Raw genomic sequence first — 21,225 nt, 5'->3', positions numbered from 1 at the left:
CTCTGTCTCGGCAGGCTGTCTCCTCAGGAGCCCGTGAGTGAGCACGTGAGAGCGTGGGGCCCACACTCCCGCTCTGGGGTTCCACAGACACTGCACCAGAAAGAGTCGGTCCGTGCCCCAGAAAAGCCAGCGCCAGGGACTGCAAGAACAGACATGGCTGGGGGTGCCTGTGCCACCTGCAGCCCTGCCCAAGACCCTCTTTCTCTCCTCCCATGCTGTCTCTGTGACAAATGGCCTCACACTGCCCTTTGCTGATGGTGGGGTGTTAGGCATGGAAAATGGAGGACACAGCTCTTAGGTGGTGGTGGAGGGCAGGGTCCTCAAACCACAGCCCGAGGGAGCCAGACGGCAGCCAGAGGTCAATAGGGCAGGTGGTTCAGCAGAGGGAGCAGGCACCGGACTCTAGGCCCTGCAGCCCGAGGTCAGAGCGTCACTCAGGGGTCCTCAGGGACTGTCCCAGGTCGGGATTCTCCTGCCCCCAGGCGAGGGTAGAGGTGGAGATCCCTCCCCCTGGGAAGGCCTGTCCTTGGCTAAGAAGCTAAGCTCTCTATGGCCCTGAAGCCAAGGCACCAGGGAATCTGGGGGGTGGGTTCCCTGCTCAGAAGACCCTTTAGTCTCTCATTTGCCAGTTCTGTGGTGGGTGGGGTAGGGGTGGCTGTCCCCCAACCCCTTCTGAGCCTCTTCTTTCAGACTTGGTCCCTGACAGCAGGGAGGGGTTGGGCAGTCCTTTCAGAGACTCTCTCTAGGTCTATCTCTGTCTCGTTTTGTCTCTGCCTTTCTGTTTCTCCGTCTCTGTTCCTATCTCTCTGTCTTTCTGTCTCAATCATCTCTATATCTCTCTCTCTCTAGCTCTGCCTCTCTCTCTCTTTCTCCCTCCTGCTGGGTTCTCCCTGCTCCCCGCTTCCCCTCCTCTCCCGCTAGTGACTCCTGCAAACCTCCCCCTCCCCAGCAGAATGGGGTCCACAAAGACTTAGCCGAGGGCCTACTGTGCCCGGCAGCAAGAGAGAAGTGAGGCTCAAGCCCCCGACAGCTTCTCCGGGGCCCTGCCAAGCTCCAGGGGATTTTTGCTTCAGTTCTCCTCTCCCTCCGTCAATTCCCCAGCTGAGGCCAACCTTGCTCCCTGGGCTCTGCATCTCCTGCCCACCCTCCTGCCTATATGAGGACCCCCTTGCTGGCTCTTTCTCCCGCCCTGCAAAGAGCCCAAGTCTCTCCCATCCCATCCCATCCTCACTGCCTCATCCTCTCTGGCCCATGTCCTTCTTCTTTCTTTCTTTTTTTTTTTTTTTGAGACGAAGTCTTGCTCTGTCACCCAGGGTGGAGTGCAGAGGCACGATCTTGGCTCACTGCAACCTCCGCCTCCCAGGTTCAAGCTATTCTCCTGCCTCAGCCTCTCGAGTAGCTGGGATTACCAGCCCATGTTCTCCTGATCTCTGCTTCCCCACTGGCATCGTGCAACTCGACACCACTCCCTGCCTCAAAGCTGCTCTGACCGGGCCCACCAATGGAATACCAGCTGCAGAATCCAGGGTTTTCTCTTGGGGAGTCATCTTACAGTCCTCTCCGCGGAGGCTCTGGTAGGGGGTAGGTCAGGGCAGGGTGCCCGGAACCCCACACCATCAGATCTCTGCCCCTCACCAGCGGAAATGATGTTCTCTGAATCTCGGTTTTCCCACGTGTGAGATGGGATGGTTACCCTGGTACTCCTCTCACAGGTTACTGAGAGGAGTAACAGTGTTCATGCTTATTTTAAAAATTATGAGAACTGTTCTAGCAGAGAATGAGGCCTCAGTTGATCCTGGCTGTTGTTATAATCATTTGTGTTTACCATTGCTTGAATCTCTCACCAACCCACCCCCGCAACGAGGACCCCACCGTCTCCTCTCCTGGCATTCCTCTCGCCTCTCTCTTCATCCCTTCTCGGTCTTTCCTGCAGGCTCCCAGCTAAGCCACCAGGTGCCCAGGCCAGGCCCTCTGCAGTCCCCACCGTCCCTCCTCACATCTGTGTGTCTTCATACCCCTGCCCATGGCAGGACCAAGTCCACCTCTGCCACCTGCACCTTTGCCAGCCCCTACCTGGACCTTCTGCCTTGCCAGTACCACCCAGACCAGGGGGCCTCCCTAACATAGGCTCAATACCCTCCTCCTCTGTGCCCCTGACCGGTTCTGCTAAGGGCTCTGGGGGCAGCCCTGTCACACCTTATGGCCTTGTTCATCAATCTGTCAGTCCACAAACCTGTCTGCCACACACCTTGGAGCTTCATCTTTGTGGCCCCAGCACTTTCTGCTGCATATTTGTTCAATGAATAATGAATGAATGAATGACTCGATGCAAGTGAAAGTACTTTGCAAGCTATAAAGCGCTTCTCCAATCAATGCAACACACAGTGGCGTATTAAGGAGCACTCAAAGCCTCCCGCAGGACTTGGCCTCACCTTGCCCACTGCACCTGGGTGGGGGGAGGGAGACCTGAATCTTCCAGAAAGTTCTAATCCTTGATATGCCTCAGGATCATTCTGGGTAGGAACAATGCCCAGCCTTACCCTAGAGATTTGGATTCAGTTTAGTCTAGAAGGGGCCTGGATATTGGAATGTCTACAACCCTCCTCCTTTTTTGCCTTCTCCCTTGCCCCACCAGGTGACTCTAAGGGGCAGCTGCTGGAATTGGAGGAGGACTGTTGGAGCCCTGGTCTTTGTTCACTGCCCAGGTTCACTTCTTTTAATTTGTGCCTTCTCTGTGCCAGCTCCATGCTGGGTGCTAGAGGGGAAGCATGCACCCAGGAAAGCATGAGGCTGGGTCTCTGCCTTAAGGAATCGCTTAGAATAGGCACTCAAGGCTACAGTGACATCCCATGGTGGGGAGGCCTCTGGGGGTAGGTGGGAAGGAGAAGATGCTGACCTTTAAGATAACCAGAGACCTAAGGCCAGGTACAGTGGCTCGTGCCTGCTATTCTAGCACTTTTGAGAGGCCAAAGGAGGAGGATCGCTTGAGGCTAGGAGACCAGCCTGGGCAACATAGGGAGAGCCCATCTCTAAAAACAAAGCAAAACAAAACTCCAGAGTTTGGCTTGGTGGATGGAGGTAGTGAACAGGCAGAGGGAACCACAGAGGAAAGGCCTGGAGTTGAGAACTACAGAGTAGCCCATCTAAGAACTTTTATTTATTTATTTATTTATTTGTTTATTTATTTATTTATTTGTTTATTTATTTATTTATTTATTTATTTATTTATTTATTTTGAGACAGTCTCGCTCTGTCGCCCAGGCTGGAGTCCCGTGGCGGGATCTCGGCTCACTGCAAGCTCTGCCTCCCGAGTTCACACCATTCTCCTGCCTTAACCTCCCGAGTAGCTGGGACTACAGGCGCCCGCCACCACGCCCAGCTAATTTTTTTGTATTTTTAGTAGAGACGGAGTTTCACCGTGCTAGCCAGGGTGGTCTCGATCTCCTGACCTCGTGATCCGCCCGCCTCGGCCTCCCAAAGTGCTGGGATTACAGGCGTGAGCTACCGCGTCCGGCAGCCCATCTAAGAACTTTGAGTGATTCAGTGAGGCTGCCCCCCAAAATCCAGGTGGGCAGGGCTGGAGAGGTCGGCCGGGCTGGGGTAGTGGCCTCAAATACCGGGATCAGGAGATTGGGCTTTATCTTGCACCTGGAGGAGCCCTGAATAGTTTCAGGCAGGGAGGAACAGGGTTGTGCTGCGTCTCCCTGGAATTCCTAAGACCCAAACCACCCCTGAGCCAGCTCAGGTGAGGCTGGGTGGCTGCCTACCTCTGGGAGCTCACAATCCCAGCAGGAGAAGCCTAGCCCAAGGAGGGAGGCCAAGAAGACCCAGAGCCAAGGGGGCAGTGGGTTCCTGGACTGGCTACCCCCGACCCCAGGCCTGCTCAGCCTCCAGTTCTCTATCTAGTGGCATTAAAGGTCTCCATGCCCCACTGTCCTTGGCAGCCCAGTGCACGCTCAACTTGTGGGGGAGGAGGAGGAAGACAGCTCTGACTATCTTCTTTGTACCTTGTACCTTCAGGAGGGGAGCCAGCCAGACTCTTAAGGAACAAGAGAAAGGGAAGGGAAAGTGCATGAGCATTTTGTGCTGGAGCTCATAGAACTCTGGTTGGAAAATGTAGCCCCATTTTACGGGGAGGAAACTGAGGCACACAGAGATTTGTGATTTGCCCCTGGTCGTACTACCAGGAAGTGGCAGAGTCAGGATTTGAACTCTGGTCCTGCTGGCTTCAAAGCCTGCGTGCTTCCCACTGTGTGCATCCCTGCTCTGAGTCTGCACTGAGCAGCCCAAGTGCCTAGTCCTGCTCCAGGGAGAGGCAGACGAGGCTGTGTGAGAGCTGCAAGGAGCCTGGGGTCTCTGCTCACCTCAGCAGTCCCAGTAGAGTAGGCAGGAACCATGGGAGAGATTTGAGCAGAGGAGGGACAGGTCCAAAGCTGCAGCCAGAAATCGCCTGTGCTCCAGCCCCCGTCCCCAGCCCCTCAATGCCAACTCCCCATCCTTCAGCTGACCCCGGGCTCATTAAGTGCTAGGAAACCCCACCAGCAGCGGGTGCAGGGCTGAGGGCCAAGCTGCCAGTTGGAACAAAAGAGCTTGTGTTTGGGGATAGGACCTCCCCCTCCTTCACCACAGTGGGGGGCTGTGGGGGGAAGTGAGGACAGTCATCTGGGGCCAAGAGGGGCTGCAGGGCTGGGGAAGGGGCTTGTCAGAGCCAGGATTCAGATAGAAAGGGCTGAAAGGGGGTTGGAAGCTAATCTGCCTGAGCATCTCAGCACAAACGGGCCATTTTCAGAGGGCCCAGAAATCAAAACATCCCAGCTGGGGGAGAGCAAGCTTTGAACTTTTCCTGACTCATGGTCCTGGGGGTGAAGAGCTTGGGGACTGCCTTGAGGTGGGCGCCAGGCCAGGGTAGGATGAGCAGCCGGCAGCCCAAAGCCCCCTTCCTTCTATCCCCATGCTGAGTCTCAGAGGGAACCAGGGCTGCTCAGAGCATTCAGAGGAGGGTGCAGGCTGTGGGAGGTGAGAAGGGAAGGGAAGCCCCATTTTCACTGTCTCCCCACCCCCAACTGTGGGCAGCCAGGTGCACTTCTACAATACAGTTCTGGCCCCACATGCCCTGCTGCAAACCTCCACTGGCGCCCCCGCGACCCTCAGGATCTATTCCCAGCTCTGGAATAGCCTCTCCAGACCCCTGGCCCCCCGTCCCCTGGGCAACTTACCATGTCCCACTCCTGATAGCCCCCCAATGACCACTTTATGCTTCAGCCAAATCTAGCAGTTGACAGCTCCTCAAACGCTTGGGCTGGCTAAGCCTCCGCGGTTTCCATGCCTCTCTTCTGAGCCGGAAACACCTAACTCCTCCCTACCTGCATTCATTCCCACCCCACAAACGGGACAAACTCCTATTCACCTGCTGGTGCCCCTTTGCTCACCACTGCCTCCAGAAGCCTTCCCAGCCCCTGTGACTGAGTTCTTAGTGCAGTGGTGGCCACAGTCACTGCAGGATGCAGCTGTCTCCAGGTGAAGGCTCTGCCCTGGGGGCAGCCCTCATGTTTATCTCATTCCCCTGTAGCCTGAGGTTTGGGACAGAAAGCTTGAGACCAGCAACCAGCCAGCATTTGTTGAAAGATGAAGGGGAAGGGGAAGGAGCAATGAAAACAGAACAAAACAAAACACGTATTTTTAGAAAAGGGAGAAGCTGGCCAGCTGCAGTGGCTCATCCCTTATCCCAACACTTTGGGAGGCCAAGGTGGGTGGATCACTTGAGGTCAGCAGTTCAAGACTAGCCTGGCCAACATGGCGAAACTCCGTCTTTACACAAAATAAAAAAAAATTAGTTGAGCATGGTGGCAGGTGTCTGTAGTGTCCCAGCGACTTGGGAGGCTGAGGCAAGAGAATTGCTTGGACCTGGGAGGTGGAGTTTGCAGTGAGCTGAGATCACACTGCTGCACTCCAGCCTGGGCAACTGAGTGAGACTCTGTTTAAAAAACAAAAAGGAAAAGGGAGAGGCCAAGAAAGAGAAAACAAAAGGGTAACAGGGGTAGGGGAGTAGCCAACTCTTCTGGCCACTGAGGAACATGCCAGAACAAACAGACGGCACACCCTGAGCATCAGAGCAGATACCATTTCTCTGTGGCAAGACCCCTGGACAGCTCAGTGCCCCAGAGGCAGGGTCCTGGGCACAGGCTGGCTTTGCTGGCAGGCCCCTCTACAGTTTAGCCAACAAGGCAGGACAGGTGTTGGGGGGTTGGGTGGGGGGGTCCCAGGTGGGCATTTAGCTGCCCACATAGCACTTTGGGCATCACCTGCCATCCGTGGATCCTAGATTCCTGTCTCTAAGAGCCCCAAGAGCCTATAGGCTCTGTCTAGGCCAGTGGTTTTCCTGTCATGTCCAAGGAGAAGCTCAGAAGTTGGCATGTAGGAGACACTTTCTTCCTTGAACCCAACTTGGACTAGAGCAGCTCACTGGCATCTGATACAATACAAACATTGATGCTGGGCCTGGTGGTTCATGCCTGTAATCCCAGCACTTTGGGAGGCCAAGGCAGGCGGATCACAAGGTCAAGAGTTTGAGACCAGCCTGGCCAACATGGTGAAACCCCGTCTCTACTAAAAATACAAAAAATAGCCAGGCCTAGTGGTGCATGCCTGTAATCCCAGCTACTGGGGAGGCTGAGGCAGCAGAATCGCTTGAACCTGGTCCTGCAGAGGTTGCAGTGAGCTGAGATCCTGCCACTGCACTCCAGCCTGGGCGACAGAGTGAGACTCTGCTTCAAAACAAACAAATAAATGAATTCTTTTTTGAGATAGATTACAGGTGTAAGCCACCATGCCCAGCCTCAAAATAATAACAATAACAATAACAATAATAATAATAAAATAGTAATACAAATGTTGGGCTTGCCTGAACATTTTCATTTAAATGAGGGTTCTCGGTCACTTGAACCCAGGAATTTGAGGCTGCAGTGAATTATAATGTGATCACACCACTGCACTCTAGACAGGGCAATAGAGCAAGACCCTGTCTCTAAAAAATAAATAAATAAATAAATAAAATGAGAGCTCCATGGCTTAAGTAGTTTAAAGAACACTGGTCTAACCTCTTCCCCTTGTAAAGATTGGAAGACAAGGCCTAGAGACAAATAGGTTTCATCCTAAGTGCCCAGGGAGGATAGAGTGACAGAGCTACCTCTAGCTCCTGGCCTCTCCTGCTGGACCACACAGCCCTCTGTTGAAAGTATAAACATATGAGGGAAAGATCAGGAATCTGAAAGTAGGTTTTGTTGGGTAACAGGGAATAGCAACAAAGGACACTTGGTTTCTGGAGCAAGGGGTGGGAAGTAGAAAAGAGGACCAAAGTGGGAAGTGGGGCACAGAGTGGCTGGAGAGGGGTTTGTGGGAGGACGATCACCGTGCACTTAGTTAATTAATGATAGCTAGCCTGCTGGCAAAGCCATTCAAAAACACGTCATAAATTTCCCAGCTTTGGACAAGGCAGCCGTAGGTTTATTTTTATTTATTTTTACTTATTTTTAGAGGTGGGGTCTTTCTGCATTTCCCCAGCTGGAGTGCAGTAGCTATTCATAGGTGCCATCCTAGCCAACTGCAGCCTTCGACTCCTGGCCTCAAACTGTCCTCCTGCCTCAGCCTGCTGAGTAGCTTGGACTACAGGCGCGTGCCACTGTGCCCAGCAGCACTAGGTTTAGAATCAGAATCTCAGAGTTCAAGTCCCAACTCCTGCATTTATCTACTCACTGCATTGACCTTGGCCAAATCAATGACCTCTTGAGAATCAGTTTCTTCCTCAGTAAAATGCGGCTAACAACACCTCTATCCCAGAGTGTCGAGGGGTCAGTGAGAGCACAGAGTCAAGGCTGAACAATTCCTGGTGGGTTCAGGATTCTTCCTTGCATAGGAACTTGGGGAAGGTTCAAATCCCAGTTCTGCCCCTTACTAGACATGTGATTTGAGGCAAGTTTCCTAACCTCATCTGCAAAATGAGGATAATAGTAGCATTCACCTCCCTCACAGGATGTAATGAGTTGATATGGATTAAAGCGCTTAAAACAGAGCTGCACGAGGGTTTGTTATCATTATTTAGACTCTATTAATAACTGCAAAGATTAGGTCTTGCCAAGGAGAGATGGTCAAAATGGAATAAAATAATGCAGATAATTGGCTGGGAGCGGTGACTCACGCCTATAATCCCAGCACTTTGGGAGGCCAAGGCAGACAGATTGCTTTGAGCTCAGGAGTTCGAGACCAGCCAGGGCAGCAAGCTCCCCGTCTCTACAAAAAATACAAAAATTAGCCAGGCACATGGTGCATACCTGATGTCTCAGCTACTCAGGAAACTGAGGCTGGAGGATCGCATGGACCCAGGAAACAGGTTGCAGTGAGCTGAGATCATGCCACTGGACTCCAGCCTGGGTGAGGGTTAGGGTTTTTTTTGTTTTTTTTGTTTGTTTGTTTGTTTTTTAATAGAACGGGTTAATGAATGGGTATAAGAAAAATTAGGGTTCTTCCAGGAACCCTAGTTATGGATCTAACTTGACATGGTCCTAACCCATCAGTGTCTTCCAGTCATTCCTCTGGCTGGGAGCCCACCCTGGCTTGCTGTCGCTGGGCCTCTCCCTGCATTCTTCTACACACACGTAGAGGTAGGATACCATGTCACCTCTAGATGACTTTGAGTGATAAAGAAGTAACTTCAGCCTCCTTGAATTGAATCTTCTATCCAGAACGTGTAACAAACCTGGAAATTGGAATTGCCCTGAAGCTGATTATTTTGGGAGGGCACCTCCTGGCATTAAAACTAAATTAGATCAAGATACCTCTGTTATTAGCAAAATAATTCCCTACGATTACCGAATACAGCCATGAATCCTGATGGCAGATGAACTTCAGGTGACTTATTTGAGACAAGTAACTGCGAAAATCACAGGCTCATCGAATCGCTTCTCTATAGTGTTGCCGTTGGGTAATTGTGGTAATAGTTATAAGAAATCATCCTTTGTGGTCTGGGATCGGGAGGGCTTGAGACAGACACGTGAGTGGCAGATATTACCTGCTTCGAGCTGGAGAGACTGGGCGCCATGTTTGGGTCCTAAATGGGCCCTTGCAGGGAGTTGGTTTGGCCCCTGTCTACAGGGGAGAAATCTGTTATGCAGCCTGAATTGCAGTGGCCTGGCACTTCGGGAGGCTGAGGCAGGCAGCTTACTTGAGCCCAGGAGTTCGAGACCAGCTTGGGCAGCATAGCAAGACTCCCTTCTTTACAAAAAAAATACAAAATTTAGCCAGGCAAGGTAGTGTATACCTTCAGTCCCAGCTACTTGGGAGGCTGAGGTGGGAGGATTGCTTGAGGTGGAGGCTGTAGTGAGCCACGATTGCACCACTGCACTCCAGCCTGGGTGACAAAGCAAAAACAAACAAAAAATTACGGTGGCCTCATTAAGCGTCCCTTTTAAAATCATCTTAATACAGGAAACTGAGTTTTTCCAAGTTCCACTGTTGGGTATGGTAATTCCAAGAAGCAAGTTAAAAACTGTAAAAGCAGGCCGGGCGCGGTGGCTCAAGCCTGTAATCCCAGCACTTTGGGAGGCCGAGACGGGAGGATCATGAGGTCAGGAGATCAAGACCATCCTGGCTAACACGGTGAAACCCCGTCTCTACTAAGAAATACAAAAAACTAGCCGGGCGAGGTGGCGGGCGCCTGTAGTCCCAGCTACTTGGGAGGCTGAGGCAGGAGAATGGCGTAAACTCGGGCGGCGGAGCTTGCAGTGAGCTGAGATCCGGCCACTGCACTCCAGCCTGGGCAACAGAGCGAGACTCTGTCTCAAAAAAAAAAAAAAAAAAACTGTAAAAGCTTGGGACCTCTGAGTTGATTTGATTCAGCAAACATGCCTCTGTGCCCACTGTGTGCCAGGCAGTGATCTAGGCACAGTCAGGGAGGGTGCCAGCATTCAAGGGTGTACTTGATGCTTTCTAAACAGTCTCTTGTCCCCTCTAACCTGATAAGAGAGACAGTATTGTGCCCATTTTAGAGACAAGGAAATGAAGGCTCAGAGAAGCGAAATAGTGCTACTGCTGCTAATCAGTGGAAATGACTACTTCTATCCACCCACAGGGAATCTAGATCTAGGAGACTTCCTGAAAGAGTGGATTTGGGAGAGTGCAGAGTAGGCAGAGGAAACAGCTTGAGGAAAAAACCCGGAGGCAGGGGATTAAAGTAGAGGTTCAAGAATGGGGTTGAGGCCAGGCACGGTCGCTCATGCCTGTAATCCCAGCACTCTGGGAGGCCGAGACGGGGAGATTGCTTGAGCCCAGGAGTTCAAGACCAGCCTGACCAACATGATGAAATCCTGACTCTACTGAAAAGACAGAAATTAGCCAGGCGTTGTGGCGCATGCCTATAGTCCCAGCTATTTGGGAGGCTGAAGTGAGAGAATCACTTGAGCCTGGGAGGTTGAGGTTGTAGTGCGCTGAGATCTCACCACTGTACTCCAGTCTGGGCAACCAAAGTGAGATCCTGTCTCAAAAAGGAAAAAAAAAAAAAAAAAAAAAAAAAGAATGGGGTTGAGAGGGTAGCTGAAGGTCCGGAAACAGAGGGCCTCAAATGACTAATTGAGGGTTTGGACAATGGGGAGCCACCAGAGGTGGCTGAGTAAAGGAGGAATAAGATGGAACCTGAGAATACCTGGGCGGAAGTGTGGGGGACCCACTGGTAGATAAGGCTCCTCGCAGGGACGGGGCCAGAAGGGGATAAAAAATGGATAGTTTTTTCAGTATAAGTGTGTCCCAAATATTGCACAGGATATACTTATACTAAAAAGAAAAAATTGATTGTTTATATATGATTGATGTTCACCTGCCATCTTGTATTTCATCTGGCAATTCTACCCCCATCTCCTCACATCAGTGCCCAGCTGGGTTCTCTGCCCATGATGACTTTCCCCTGTGGGCACACAGCCTGGTAAACTCCTATCCATGCATTGAAGCCCTGCACGCCTTACCACTGCTGTGGCAATAATTATCATGCACTACAGTGATTACTTTCATAGGTGATTGTTTTACTATCTACCCATCCCCTCAGCAGCCAACCTTACTTCTGGCTGCACAGGGGAAATAATGTCAAGACTGTGAGTCCCTCCATTTCCTGACCTCCTCGCCACCCCAAGTTGCTTCCAGCTTCTGCTTCTGTCTCAAGACGAGACGGCCTGTCCATCCCTCCTGCGACCTTGCGTGATCCCTTGAGTACTGTACACGTCTCTCCCTGGCAGCCCCCAAATCAGACATTCTGCTGGGTCATTCCCATCAGGTGGGCACCTAGCAAGTGTTTCCGGTCCTCCTTATCCCCAGTGGGGTTCCCCAGGAGCAGACTCTGAGAGGTATTCATGCATGGGAGATCCATCAGGGACTGCTCTCAGGCTCAACACCTGTGGAAGAGAAGGGAAGGGAAGGGAAGGGAAGGGAAGGGAAGGGAAGGGAAGGGAAGGGAAGGGAAGGGAAGGGAAGGGAAGGGAAGGGAGGGGAGGGGAGGGGAGGGGAGGGGAGGGGGAAGGGGAAGGGAGGGAAAGGGAAGGGAAGGGAGGGGGAAGGGGAAGGGAGGGAAAGGGAAGGGAAGGGAGCAGGACTGGGCAGAAGAAGGAATTGAGCTTCCACGCAGTCAGTGCAAGCCTCAGCCCACCCTACACCTGGAGCTGAGATGGCCCTTCAGAGTCATCCTGAGCAGTGCCAAGCTTTTATGACCCTGGGTTGGTTAGTCACTGGATGTAGGACACCCCAGGAAGGAGGTGTTGCCTCCAGGGAGGTGGCTGTCTTCAGCAGAGGCAACCTCCAAAGAGCTAAGCACTGAAGCACTACTTCTAGCAGCCTCCCCATACCTAGGGGAGTGAGACCTTCACTCCTGAAGAGGAGATCCCGGGGGCACATCACACCCCCTACCCTGCACCAAACCCAAGGCATTCCCCTCCAGCAACCATCCAATCTCTTATCTTCCTTCTGACCTAACCCTTCCTGTCCTCCCTTCCCTGCCTCCTACTCACTCCTCAGATTTTTGTAAAACTCAAGAGTTGGCTCTATCCCTCCCCTGGGGTGATATGATCGAGTCTGTGCTTTGAAAACCTGATGAGGAGAACTGGTAGATGGGGATCCACATGGAGGGGGCCAGTAAGGTCACCCAATAGCTCCCTTAAGGTCTCTCAGTAGCCTCCTAAAGGCCAAGCTCCTGTGCATGGCATGTAGGGCCCCTCATGGAGCAGCCCTGCCTCTTCTCCTGCCCCCTCTCAGGGCTGCTCCCTTCACTTGAGGCTCCAATAATACTTGACTGCAATTCCCCGAGCATGCTGGCTGTTTCATGGTGCCATGCTTTTTCATGGGCTGTTTCCTCTTTGCCTGGCTAACTTTTCTTTCTTGCTTCCTTAAAGACACACTCAGGTCATCTCCTTGGAAGCCTTTCCTAGAGCCATTCCTACCCCGCTCCCAAGGCTGGTAGCAGAGCCCCATAGCTGCCACCTCTGTCTCAGCCATTACCAGCAGTGCTCAGTAGCATATGGGAGTGTCCTGCTTGGGGACAACCTGATGACATTGTTACCTGTCTTTTCCCCCTGCATCTGTGTCTCCAGCACCTAGCCCAGAGCCTGGCACAAAAGGAGCCCAATGACATTGACTTAGGCATGTGGAGAATCCATGGACAACCACCTCCCCAGAGGTGACACCTCCTTCCTGGGGTGTCCTACATCCAATGACTCACCAACTCAGGGTCATAAAAGCTTGGCACTGCTCAGGATGACTCTGAAGGGCCATCCCAGCTCCAGGTATAGGGTGGGCTGAGGCTTGCACTGACTGCGTGGAAGCTCAGTTCCTCCTTCTGCCCAGTCCTGCTCCCTTCCCTTCCCTTCCCTTCCTGGGGTATGAGAGAAACTGTGGAGGTGGAATCGAAGCATCTGAGAATGATTAGACTCAGACAGGGATGTGCCCCCTCAGAACAGGTCTTCCCTGGAAACAGCTGTTTTCCTGTTCAGTATCACCTGTTCCTTCCTCCATGCATGGTATCTGACATCATCTCATTCTCTCTGGGTATTGAATTCTCAATGCCTCAGAGGCAGAAGTGAGGTCTGTGCATTTCTACTGTTTATGCTCCGTGACCGTCATGCCCCCCCACAACACAAATCGGAGATGCTCTCTCCTCCTGGCCCCTCCTTCCCACTCCTGCCCTGTCATTCACGCCATCCCTGCTCCAGGGTCTTGTGGGCCTGGGTCTTCATCCTATGATGCTTCAGTCACTGTGGTTTTGAGTTTCACTTCCATCATCAGGTAAGGACCCACCACCCCTAGCTTATCTGTGAAAAGGGTGTTGTGGTTACAAAACCCATGATCTGGAATCAAATAGATGGGGTTTGAGAACAGGCTCTGTCATCTACATGCTGTGTGATCTTGTGCAAGTTGCTTAAACTCTGAGCCTTAGTTTCCTCATCTGTCAAATGGGAATAGATACTAGAGCCTTTTCAGAGGCAGTCGTAAGAATTAAATGAGAGAGCATCTGGCAAAACATTCAAACTTACATTCACAGCAATGGGCAGAAATGTCCAACAATGATAAACAGAGCCTATTGATGGAGGTGGGCAAGCAGACGTCCTTGCCCACCTCCATCAATATTCAACAAACATTCATTGAGCACCTACTACATGCCCTTGCTGAGGGTAGGAGGAGATATAACAATGAGGAAAGCCAGGCATGCCAGCCCGGGAGCATGACACATCCACTCAGTGACCACACGATGAAGGTGCCATCACCAACTGCAACGAACACCATGAAGGAAAGTGACTTGAGCCATGGGTGTGTCAAGTGGGAGGCCAGGGAAGCCTTACCTGAGGAAATGACATTAGGCTTCCACTGGGAGAAGTTAACTGGGCCAAGGAAGGGAAAAACGTGTTCTGAAGAGGGGAACCTGGTATGCAAAGGCTGTGTTGTGGGAGGAAGGGTTGCATATTTGAGGATCTGGAAGTTGGCTGGAGTGGCTGAAGGCAGAGAGGGAGGGGGCAGATGGCAAGAAATGAGGCTGGGGCCAGGCATGGTAGCTCACACCTGTAATACCAGCACTCTGAGAGGCTGAGGCAGGTGGATCACTTGAGGCCAGGAGTTCAATACCAGCCTGGCCAACATAGTGAAACCCTGTCTTTACCCAAAATATAAAAATTAGTTGGTTGCAGTGATGCGTGTCTGTAATTCCAGCTACTCAGGAGGCCAGGCACAAGAGTCACTTAAAGCCAGGAGGTGGAGGTTGCAGTGATCTGAGATCGTGCCACTGCACTCCAGCCTTGGGCAACATAGTGAGACTCTGTTCCCCCCCACCCAAAAAAGAAATGAGGCTGGGGAGGTGGGTAGGACCTGACCAGCCAGGATCTGGGAGGCCACATGATGGCAACAATAAATCATTGAAAGCTTTGAACAGAAGTGAGGGTAATATGACCAGATCTGTGCTTTGAAAACCTGATGAAGAGAGCTAGTAGATGGGGACCCACATGGAGAGGGGCCAGGTGGATGCAGGGAACTGGCTCAGTTCTTAGTGAAGTCCAGGCAGGAGACCACAGTGTCTGGACTGGGCTGGAGATAAACATTTGGGAATCATCTGCATAAGGACAGTGGTTGAAGCCACGGCCTGGGTGTAGTTCAGTTTGCCTGTGGAGAGAGTCTCGAAAAATAAGAGGGACTCAGACCGTGTCCAACTCCAACTTTTACAGCCCAGTGGAGTCAGATGAGGTAGCCAAGGAGGAGAAGTGACCAAGGAACTAGGGGACAAACTGGGAGAGTATGGTAAGATGGAAGGGAACAGAAGTTTCTGTGGGGTTAAGTATTGCCAAGAAAGAGATCAGGTGAGATGGAGTTGGAAATGTATCCTATGGCATTACCAACAAGGAGGTAATTGGTGACCTTCCTGAGAGCCATTAGGAAAGATTGCAGATCTGGCCAGGTGCCAGTGGCTCACGTCTATAATCCCAGCACTTTGGGAGGCTGAGGTAGGCAGATCACTTGAGATCAGGAGTTTGAGACCAGCATGGCCAACATGGTGAAACCCCGTCTCTACTGAATACAAAAATTATCTGGGCATGGTGGTGTGTACCTGTAGCCCCAGTTACTTGGGAAGCTGAGGCAGGAGAATCACTTGAACTCAGGAGGCGGAGGCTGCAGTGAGCCAAGATTGCACCACTGCACTCTAGCCTAGGTGACAGAGCAAGACTCTGTCTCAAAAAAAAAAAAAAAAAAAAAAAAGAGAAAGATGGCAGATCTTAAACTGGGTCAGCTTCCTGCCTGGCATGGCCGTTTGCATGGGACAAAGTGCCCCAGTGGCTAATGTCCATGTCACCAGGATAATATTACATTGTTCAGAGAGATCTGAACCAAAGAGGATTGGCACATTAGCTCAGAAAATCTCATTGCAATCCTTGAAGTACACGTTGTTCTTTTCCAGTGACCATATAGCCCTGTCAACTTTATACATTTGTTTGCTTGTACAACATGTAACATTAGCCAATTCATCATCTAGAGCCTGAACCATAAGCAATTTGCTATCCTGTATGTTGCCTTGATGGAAGAACTTGACAAGTGGACACATGTGGATTTTGCAGATACAGTGCAGACGATGTGTTTGGTAAATCACTTCAGAGGCATCCCTTGGGGAAGGTGCTGCAGGCTCTGTCGCCCCTACAGATGGAAGCTGGCAAGGCAAAGACGGGTCCAGATTGGAATCCCCGGGCTACATGTGAGAACAGACTGCAGGGAGCCAGAGCGGATGGGGAGACAGAGAAGAGGGTCTATAGTTCTGAAGTGTTGTACAGCGCCTCACCCAGGGGGTGGGACAAAGGACAGGAGGAAAGAGCACCAGAAGCACTAACTTCACGCTTTTGACCTTCTCATCTCCTGGGCCAGCCTCCATGGGTGTTTTTGACCTTCTCATCTCCTGGGCCAGCCTCCATGGGTGTGTTTTTGTTTAGAACTGGAGAACACCCCTGAATTGTTTAAATAATTGAGACAGAGTCTCATCTGCTGCCCAGGCTGGGGTGCAGTGGCGTGATTGTAGCTTATTGCAGCATCAAACTCCTGGGCTCAAGGGATCGTCCTGCCTCAGCCTTCCAAGTAGTTGGGACTGTAGGCATGCTCACCACTGTGCTTGGCTCCTCTTGGAATTTTGTTGTTGTTGTTGTTGTTGTTGTTGTTGTATTTTTTGAGACAGAGTCTCTCTTTGTTGTCCAGGCTAGAGTGCAATGGCGTGAACATGGCTCACTATAACCTTGACCTCCTGGGCTCAGGTGATTCTCCCAACTCAGCCTCCCAAGAAGCTGGGATCACAGATGCATGCCAACATGCCCGGTTAATTGTCTTTTCATTTTTTTTGTAGGTATGGGGTCTTGCCATGTTGCCCAGGCTGGTCTTGAACTCTTGGGCTCAAGCGATCCTCCTGTCTTGGCCTCCCAAAGTGCTGGGATTACAGACATGAGCCACTGTGCTCGGCCCCCTGGAATTTTTGATCTGCTGCCCGCTTTCTTTCTTTCTTTATTAGTTTTCTTTTCTTTTCTTTTTCTTTTTCTTTTTTTTTTTTTTGAGACAGAGTCTTACTCTGTTGCCCAGGCTGGAGTGCAGAGACGTAATCTCGGCTCACTGCAACCTCCACCTTCCAGGTTCAAGCGATTCTCCTGCCTCAGCCTCCCGAGTAGCTGGGACTACAGGCATGCACCACCACACCAGCTAATTTTTGTATATTTAGTAGAGATGGGGTTTCACTATTTTGACCAGGCTGGTCTTAAACTCCTGACCTCAGGTGATCTGCCCGCCTCAGCCTCTCAAAGTGCTGGATTTACAGATGTGAGCCGCCATGCCCGGCCCTCCCACTTTCACAGTAATCTGATCAAGTTCCTTCCATCCTCCCCTGCAAACATTTTCCTCTTGACCATAGTCATATAATTGCTACCTGTACCGAGAACGGAGCCACACATTTTGCCACTATGATCTCACTGAATCTTTGTAATAACCCCTTGTGATAATCTCTAGTCAATGTTGGCTGTGTAAACCCAGCAACAGGCTCAGAGGGATGTAGTAGCATAGTCTAGGTCACACAACTGACAAGCGGGTCAGCCTGGATATGAATGCAGCACTCTTTTTTTTTGGAGATGGAGTCTTGCTCTGTCACCCAGGCTGGAGTGCAAATGGTGCAATCTTGGCTCACTGCAACCTTCCCCTCCCAGGTTCAAGCAGTTCTCCTGTCTCAGTCTCCCTAGTAGCTGGGATTACAGGTGTGCACCACCATGTCCAGCTAATTTTTGTATTTTAGTAGAGATGGGGTTTCACCATGTTGGCCAGGCTGGTCTCGAACTCCTGACCTCAGGTGATCTACCTGCCCCGGCCTCCCAAAGTGCTGGGATTATAGGCACTCTTTGACTTTGAAGTTCACATTGCCATCAAGAACACTCAATGAAGACCAGTCCGTCAGTCCAGCAGGTGGTGGGGTTGCTTTTTCCTTTTGACAGTTTGGAATGATCCCTTTTGGTTTCTGAGTCTTTGGGTCACTCAGTCCTTTTCTTCATTCAATAAACTTTCCTGAGGCCAGGCCCCATGCAGGTGGTGGGGCTGCAAGGTTTGTGACTTGGAAGAGCTCACAGTCTGCTCCAGGAGAGAGACCCATAGCTAGGCGCAACAATCTACAATGTGATAAATATAGATGGTGGAGTGGGTGGGTATGGTGGGAACCCTCTGCTTCCCATGGGCTGGAATGCCTGAGCTGCATTGTAATAGGAGAAGTAGGCACTGACTGGGTAGAGATAGGGAGGACAGGCATTCTAGGAAGAGTAAACAGTGTGTGCAAATTCCTGGGGCATGGTAGAGCTTGGGGGACTTGGGAGACCTGGTTGTTTGCTGGTGGTTGGGTGGGGGCAGTCTCAGCTGACTAGGACTAGGGTGTGAAGGACCCCAGTGAAGACTGCAGACTGGGCTATTCATGTTCTTAAGATTTGCTGAGCACTTCCTCATGAGCCAGGCTTTGTGCTAGGTTTTTCCCAGAAAGGATGACCATGTTATTAACATAAGGAAACTGAAGTTCAGAGTAGGACTGGGTTTTATGTGGCCCCCCACCATGCTGCTCTGCACCTTAAAAAAAAAAGTGATGAAGAATAAGACAAACACTGTGTGTCTCCTATCCTGGTCAAGAAATAAAACCTAGGATGAGCACAGTGGCTCACACCTGTAGTCCCAGCACTTTAGGAGGCCAAAGCAGGAGGATCGCTTGCGCCCAGGAGTTTGAGACCAGTCTGGACAAAATAGTGAGACCTTATCTCTACAACAAACAAACAAAATTAGCCCGTCATGGTGGTGTGTGCCTGTAGTCCCAGCTACTCAGGATGCTAAGGTGGGACAATCCCTTAATCCTGGGAGGTTGAGGTTGCAGTGAGGTATTATCACATCATGCTACTGCACTCCAGCCTGGTTGAAAGAGTGAGATGCTATCTCAAAAAAATGAGCAATGAGCAAGAGGGTCTCCATGTCAAGACTCTGAGTCACTGGGGTATGTGCACTTCAACAATTCTAGATGCTGCCAAATTGTTTCCCAGAGTGGCTGTACCCATTTCCCCTCCTGCCTGCAGCATGGGACAGTTCTCCAGACTCCTGCTGTCCCACTTCTTTGTTTTTGCGCCCATCTGACAGGTGTGAAGTGGCACTTTACTGTGGTTTTGTTTACTATTTTTCTGATTACTAGTGAGACTGACCATCTTTGCCTATGTTTATTGGCCATTCACGTTTCTTTTTCTGTGGACTGTCTGTTCATATATTTTGCCCAATCTCCCATTGTTTCTTTTGCAAATTGGTTTGTAGAAAGCCTTTGCATATTTTGGATATCATGTTGCAAGTATCTTTTTATAAACAGAAGTTTTGAATTTTAATTAAATGTATTGATGTTTTTCTTGATGATTTATGCTTTTGAGGTCTTCTTTAAGACATCCTTGACTATTATGAGTTTTGTGTGTGTGTAAGTTTTCAGTACACCTGGAACTGAAATTTTATGCATGGTGTGATGTAGGGATTCAGCTAATCTTTTTCTAATACGGACATTAGATCGCTCTAGCACCCTTTATAGAAAAGTCTACCCTTCTCCCACTGACCTGCGGGGCCATCTCTGCTACATATCAAGTTTCCATACCTGTATGGGTCTATTTTTGCAGCCTCTATTCTAGTCCACTGACCAATTTATCTATCCTTAGGCTAATACCAGATGCTGTGATTGTACATTTTGGGGTCCTTAGCACCTCCTCTCTCGAATTAGAAGAGTGCTAGTGACTTCCTGAGAGTAGAAACTTGTGTTCACCTTTGCGGCTCTCTCATCACGTTTTACACGAACATTCACATAACCCTTTTGTTTACAAAAGGATTTCTTGCATACTGTCTCTTGGAGTTCTAAAACTCCCTTTTTGCAGAAGATAAAACTGAGGCACAGAGGTGAGATGATTTGCCAAGGTCGCACAGCTAGAAAGTGTCGGATTAGGGGTTCTATCAGATTTCAAAGCCATCCTGTGCATCCATCGCATATGCTCTGAAGACTTCTACTGACCCTGGTATCGGATTTCACTGCTTCCTGCCTTCATTCAACAAGTAGCTCCTGAGTGATGACTGCGCCAGCTTCTGTCGGGTGCTGGGGCTGAGACCCCATTTCTAGGAGGCTCTTCCCAGTACTGGAGACCGGTGAGAAGGGTGAGACAGTAGATGGACTTTTTATGGGACATCGTCTGCGGCTTGGGATCAGCATCAAGTCCCGCCAGGTTTCAGAGCCAATTTAAAGAGCCCCATTTTTGGCGTGCAGTTGGGCCCAGGCGCTGTCTTCGGAGAGGACGCTGGCTTCCCCCTGGAATTACAGGCGTCCTCCCGCCCTCCCGCCTCGAGAGGCAGGAATGCGAAGGATCAGCTTTCAGTAGAGCTGCGGCTGCCGTTCGGGGAGTTCACCGTGCAGGCCCGTCCCCAGCGGCCGAATTAACTTGTTCGGTCTGTCCGACTGGGAGAGCAGCTCTCGCTAAAAATAGCGCCCTGCCCAGCTCGACCTGCGCGCCGCCGTGAGATTCCGAGCCGGGACAGCTTGAGGAGCCCGGGAGCCCTGCGCACCCCTCACCCCGGGCCTGGCCGGGGACCGACCCCGGAGGCGGAGGCCGCGGGCACCGCGCTGGCCCCACAGGTGCGGCGGAGGGTGGCAGGCCCACTGGCCGAGGCACTGCCGAGGCCGTCAGGGATGGGAGCCGGCGGTGCCTCCTTCCGCCCCCTAGCCTGGGCCTCCCTGCCCCTGCTGGGGCCTCCGGCCTGCGCGCTCTGCGACGACACGCTCTGCTGCGGAGGTAAGGCCGGGCGCCTGCGGGCGCGCCCTCGCCCTATCCATGCACTTGTCCGGGGCCTGTTTCTCCTCCTCGGCCCCAGATCCGCGGCTGGGGGCAAGGTGAGGATGAACACAGGCATCCGCATAGGGCTGGGAAAAGGAGGCAGGAGCTCTCAGCAAACCCACCTTTAGCTGGAAAACGTCGCTGTCCCTCGCCACCACGGTCCGAAAAGTGTTTGCCCTGCTCTGGCCTCAGTGTGCCTATCTGGGAAATGGGTCAATATTATAGTCACGTTTTAATATTTGTTGTGGCCCGAAGAGAAGTTTGGGGGCTTGCTGAAGCGGGTCGCAGACGTTCGCGGGAAGTTCCCTCCAGCCAGCCAGAGTCCTCAGGAGTTTCTGTTGGTGGGAGTGCTAGGGTGCCTTCCCTGTGACATCCCGCAATGTCCCCTTCCAAAGCTCTAGTTCCCCCATCAGTCCTCGGCTCCTGAGGTTGGAGATCCACGCAGGGCGCACAGAAAAGTTTAAGGGGTCAGCGGATGCGGGAAGATTCTAGCGGGAAGGGGAGCTGTAGGGTGGAAGAGGGATAAGTAAAGCAAAGTCGCGGCCCTCTCCCGGGTCCCGTACCCTCATAGCACCGAAACGGAAGCAGAGCTTATCTCTGGACTCCTGAAGGCCTGCGGACTCCGGGAGGGGAGGGGGCGTGTGGTCCCGCCGGCATCTTGGGCCAGCACTAGGCTGGGGAGTGTGTGCTCTGAGCTGAGGGCCTCGGCTCTGCCCAGTCCGGCCTGGGCGGGGCGGTGGTGGGGAGGTCGATTGACCAAACAGGTGCGCCCCCGCCCCTCCGCTCCCCGCCCTCGCTGGGTCCCCGGCCTGCGGGCGGA

At 51.7% G+C, this 21,225-nt stretch overlaps 1 protein-coding gene across 15 annotated transcripts in view; it reads left to right on the top strand.

Annotated features, from left to right (window-relative positions):
• The window catches only part of DAB2IP (DAB2 interacting protein), a 216,603-nt gene that overhangs the window by 10,429 nt on the left and 184,949 nt on the right, over window positions 1-21,225 (top strand). For 4 of the 15 annotated variants that reach the window (XM_074016640.1, XM_074016641.1, XM_045373766.2 and 1 more), the window contains exon 1: window positions 19,948-20,363. The exons of the other annotated variants lie outside the window; for them this stretch is intronic. In XM_074016640.1, the coding sequence (XP_073872741.1) occupies window positions 20,261-20,363 (103 nt within the window). In that variant the 5' untranslated portion in view covers window positions 19,948-20,260. Of the gene's footprint in view, window positions 1-19,947; window positions 20,364-21,225 lie in introns of those variants that run through there. 15 annotated transcript variants of the gene reach the window in all.

The sequence above is a fragment of the Macaca fascicularis genome, chromosome 15, assembly GCF_037993035.2.
Source record: "Macaca fascicularis isolate 582-1 chromosome 15, T2T-MFA8v1.1".
Lineage (NCBI taxonomy): Eukaryota > Metazoa > Chordata > Mammalia > Primates > Cercopithecidae > Macaca > Macaca fascicularis.
Note: the sequence above shows the minus strand (reverse complement) of the source record. Positions and strands in the feature narration are given on the sequence as shown.